This window comes from Cynara cardunculus, unplaced genomic scaffold (genome assembly GCF_001531365.2).
Source record: "Cynara cardunculus var. scolymus isolate 2C unplaced genomic scaffold, CcrdV1 Un_Scaffold_3439, whole genome shotgun sequence".
In the NCBI taxonomy this organism is placed as follows: domain Eukaryota; kingdom Viridiplantae; phylum Streptophyta; class Magnoliopsida; order Asterales; family Asteraceae; genus Cynara; species Cynara cardunculus.
In genome coordinates this window covers 2,920-7,743 of record NW_020201477.1, presented here as the reverse complement: position 1 = coordinate 7,743, position 4,824 = coordinate 2,920, and the positions used below count along the sequence as shown (strand labels likewise).

At 35.7% G+C, this 4,824-nt stretch overlaps 1 protein-coding gene across 1 annotated transcript; it reads right to left on the bottom strand.

Annotated features, from left to right (window-relative positions):
- Nucleotides 1–211: 211 nt before the first annotated feature.
- Nucleotides 212–4,243, bottom strand: LOC112503630 (cytochrome P450 CYP72A219-like). Its single transcript, XM_025107631.1, has 5 exons — nucleotides 3,934–4,243; nucleotides 2,112–2,332; nucleotides 1,774–2,018; nucleotides 1,285–1,669; nucleotides 212–732 (listed from the first exon to the last, which is right to left on the bottom strand). The coding sequence occupies exons 1-5, from the start codon at nucleotides 4,205–4,207 to the stop codon at nucleotides 307–309; spliced, it is 1,551 nt and encodes a 516-aa protein (XP_024963399.1). The 5' UTR covers nucleotides 4,208–4,243; the 3' UTR covers nucleotides 212–306.
- Between the last annotated feature and the right edge of the window lie 581 nt (nucleotides 4,244–4,824).

Below are 4,824 nucleotides of genomic sequence, written 5' to 3'. Positions count from 1 at the left end.
ATCAAATGGATGTTGCCTATATGAATCTATATTTGGTCTTGCCACATTTTGAAGCAAACTGTATAAAGCTTTAGAAGACTTCGATCTACACACATCGATCAATTTCGCTACACCCAACGCAAGTGCTCCGGGTTAGTTTTACTAAAATCTATTACAATACCACGTTGAATCCATTTCTGGTATGTGTTTATGTTCTTACGTCTTTCGTTGTTATCAAATGGTTAAGCAAAACTAACATATCGATAACATTATGCATGACATAACGTATTTCAAATTCACAATAAAACAGAATATATAATAATGTACCTAAAGTTTGTGTAGAATCAAGTGAGCCCCATACTGAGGTTTTAGAGTAATCACGGTGTACGGAGCATGCGAGTACGATGGAGAGAGCTCGAACGAAAAGCACTGTAGAATCATGACAAGTGCCATTTTCGCTTCTAGCATTGCAAAATTCTGTCCGATGCATATTCGTGGGCCCCCTCCAAACGGAAAATACACTGTTTGTCCCTTAGTCACCTTTGACACGCCTTCGGAAAATCTCTCAGGGTTAAACACGTTCGCATCGTCACCCCATATATCATGGTCATGGTGCAAAAACAACATGTTTAGTTGGATCATGGTTTGCGCTCGTAACCTTAAGTTCCCTAATTTGGTATCCTTATGTATCATTCGTCTTAGTGCTATTACCGGAGGATATAATCTAAGAACCTCGTTGAAAATCATGTTAATCTGTAAAACGGAATAACAAAGATACGTAATTAGTAGTTATCAACGACGACACGTCAAATCAACATTAAGGATATGTAATGAATCGAGAATACACAATACAACATAAATCGGGTTTATAGGACATCTAAAGTGTTTAACCATCCTAATAGAGTGTCTTATGGTACTTGGTTTTATAGGATCAAAAAATAAAGTGTTCTATCTAAAAGTGTTACAATAAGTTTATAGAAGTGTCTTTTATAACTCATCTTTTTACAGGACACTTGTGTTTATATGATTCAAATAACGTCCCATAACATAACTAATACGACACTCTATTTCAAAAAGGTCTTTAAAAAACTTGTTACAACATCCAAAAACGTGCTATAAATTTACTATGGACACCTTTTTTTCGGTCGTATAAAATCAAGTCCTATAAGACACTTTATTAATGCGTAAACACTTTAGGCGTCCTGTAGTATAAACCCAATTCTGTTGTAAGGATAAGTAACGAAATTAATGTAGGATTTTGCTCTCGATAACTCTAGTAATGTTAAAAGTACGAAAAAAGCTTACGGTTTTCAGGCGATTCAATCCATCAACATCTGGTCTTTTCTCTCCGAAGACATGTAGAACTTCCGCTCTAGCACGTGTCTGCCAATTCGTGTGTTGACCCAGTAAAATCATCGTCCAAACAAGCATGTTTCCGGTGGTCTCTTGTCCTGCAAAGTAGAAAAGCTTGCATTCTTCGATGATTTCTTCAATGCTTAATCCAGAACCGTTATTCTCGTGTTGTTTCATTTCTTTGTAATTGGAATCCAAAAGAATTCCCAAAAGGTCATCGTTACTAGCTTCCCCGGCCATCATTGCAACAACTCGTTTATCGATAATCTTCCTTATCAAACCCTTCACTTCGGTATCGGTCTCTTTCATCCTCCTGTTGTTTTTCGTTGGCAAAAATCTACCGAATCGTATATTATTAGCATAAAACGCCTTTTATACCAATAAACTCCAACTATCGATAAAATAACCAAGTTTAAAAATATCGTTTAGAAACAAATTTACCTTAATCCCGGAATGTAGAACGATTGTGCAGCTTTCATAACCAATTCCGTTTGTTCGGTTTGAAGTTCAAATATCTTTCTTCCTTCCTCAAAGCTGCTACCAAATGCCGTGCGTGAAATTACGTCACTTGAAAGCGTTTGAAGATGAGGCCACACGTCCACTTCACACGAGCTTTTTTCTGATAGCATCTCTTCCCATTTGTGGATCATCTCACTGCAACTCACGTAAAACGCGGGCACCATATGCTGCCAAAAACAACACGAACACATCCAAACGACGTTTCAAAAGGCATATTGTTATGTAATTGTAACGTTAAAGAGAAAGCAAGAGCAAGAAACCTTGAGCTTCTCGACATGAAAGGCTGGATTGATGATTTTTCTATGTTTAACCCATTGATCGGCTTCAGCGTCAAATAATCCTCTTGCTAGCAGCTTTAACAACGGATTTCCTCCCCTCGCCTTTTGAAATTGATGATAATCAGCAAAGATATCTCGTATCATTGCTGGATCAGATATGTGTACCAGAGGTTTCGGCCCCATCCACGTAAAACAATTCTTACCTATATGTTTTGAATCATTTGTTAAGAAAAATATGTTCAACTAGTGAGACGGACAACTATGGATTGTAACCAAGGTTCTAAACGACGTGAGGCATGATGTGTCAGCAAGGTCAAGACTCGAGCCTCACGAGTTATGGCGAAGCCATGACGTTTTTCAAGGTGTGCAATAAGACAACATATGTCTACAAATATATACACTACAACAAAATTGAGTTTATAGGACACCCCCAATCTCAGTGTCCCAATAGACCTCTTTATAAGACTTAATTTATATGACCAAAATATAAAGTGTCATATCTAAAGGTGTTGTAATAAGTTTATATGACGCTTTTGGGAGTCTTAACAAGTTTTTTAGGACATTTTTAATACAAAGTGTCGCATTAGCAACTTTATAGGACACTTTTGAGAAAGTGTCCTATAAACTCATTTTTTATAGAACACTTGTTTTTATAAATTGATAATTGGACACTTTATATTAAAAATGTTCTTAAAAACTTATTACGACGTCAAAAAATGTCATATAAACTTATTACAACACCTTTAGATATGACACTTTACTTTTTGTGGTCATATAAACTAAGTCCTATAAAGAGGTCTATTAGAATATTTGGAATTTGAGAGTGTCCTATAAACCCGATTTTGTTGTAGTGATACTTATAGGGTTGGTTTCCGGTTACAAAAGAATTATGATGAGGAGGTGCATGAGAACAAAACCGTCACATATATTCAACAACCTTTATTTACTAGTCGAAAATTTAACAAATTCATGCATTTGAAAGTTATTAAATGCATGTAGAAGTTCGTGAAAGTGACTAAAAGTGAAAATAAATATGAAGATAAAAGGCAGATGAACGTAGTTGATGGAAAATAAAAATTAGATTAAAAAGTCAACTCATTCAAAAGTTTTGTTCTTACCATTCTTACAATAATTGTTATTCACAAACACACACACACACATATGGAAAATTTCATTTGAGAAGTAAAGAAGTGATTCTAGTTCTTCATCTGGTCAACATTTACAGCTTGACTATAAATCACCAATTCTTCCTCGCATGGTTATGCGAAAGATGAGGAATAGTTTCATAACTTTTACAAATTGACGGTAAACAAATTCATAGATTTACCCATGTGATTTATATATGACCTCTATGTTCATATGTGAATTAATTAATTAGTTCACATGTGAACTAGTTAACTGATTCACATATGAATTAGTTAATTAGTTCATATATGAATCAAGTGGTGAATGGTTGTCGTCAACCCGTGCCGTAAGGTGTTGGATTAAGTCCCGCAACTTTGAAAACTTCCCGAAAAGCTAATATTCATCTCACCATCGGAATCGGAACAATAGGGCCACATCTGCAATCTAACAATTTATCCATTTTTCACAAAGGAGTCGAATGAAACTCACGGGTTCATATATTAACATATAGGTCATATGTGAACCCGTTTGCCGCCTATTTGTAAAATTTACAAAACTATGCTTTATTTTTCGCATAGACCTAAATTTTGACCGGTCAAATCCGATCTTAACCATATCAAGGACCAGGATCACAAAAACTATATAAATATTTGAGAAGCTAAGAAAAACAGATACGTACCATGAGTATTTACAGCCTTATGGAAGAAGGGGAAGACACGGGGAGCGATATCGTGAGATAAACTCATGGGTTTCGATTTGGCTTCGATTGTCATCTGAGCCATCTCTTTCAAGTCTCCGAACATGAACCGGTACCAACTGCCATCGAGCCCTTGGTCTCTTAGACCCTTCTCCGCCTTCTTTGGTTCGAACCACAACCAGTTTAAAACCCTCCAAACACATGACACAACTATCGATGTTACTCCAACAACACAACACACTGCAATCAACTCCATCACTTCTTTCAATGGACTTCACTTTTTGGTTTTCAATCTGTGACTGTTGAAGTTGATGATCGGCAAGACAACCACAGAATTCTTTATGGATGGATATCGTTCATTTTCACTACCTTATAGTTTTGACAATTTGTCAATTTTGATCCTTGTGGTTTTGATTGTTTTCGGTACAAGTTCGAGATCCGGTTTGAGTCTCAACAATGGAGCATATAAAAAGAAAAGGAAATGGAAGTGAAGTTAATGTAGTAAAGTAACAGACATGTATTAATTGATGACGTTGATTTGGTCACATTTCTATAGCTGCAAAATAAAGTGGACGTCATGGTATTCATGAAAAAGATCGTTTTACTCTTTAAGTAGAGGTTAGATTTGTTTAAATCCCACTCCTTACTCCATGTTTGGTTGGAAGTTTATGATATAAAAACATAAAAATGATAAATTGTAATAATAACACATGATGATTGTTATAAGAAGGCTGGTGTGAGGATCTAAGTAGAATAATAATTAAAATGAGGGACTTAAAGTGGAATTACTCCAAGTTGAAGGTGTGATTTGTAAAAAGAAATCTTTTCGGTTTTCTCAATAATTAAACGTGGCCACCATGAAGAGATGCCAAG

What these genes read in the sequence shown, in the direction of transcription:
- LOC112503630 (XM_025107631.1), bottom strand. Translation starts at nt 4,207, where the DNA reads ATGGAGTTGATTGCAGTGTGTTGTGTTGTTGGAGTAACATCGATAGTT. An exon ending in TAAGGCTGTAAATACTCATG is followed by an intron (nt 2,333 to 3,933) that starts GTACGTATCTGT and finishes CAAAACATATAG; the next exon opens with GTAAGAATTGTTTTACGTGG. An exon ending in TTCATGTCGAGAAGCTCAAG is followed by an intron (nt 2,019 to 2,111) that starts GTTTCTTGCTCT and finishes TGTTTTTGGCAG; the next exon opens with CATATGGTGCCCGCGTTTTA.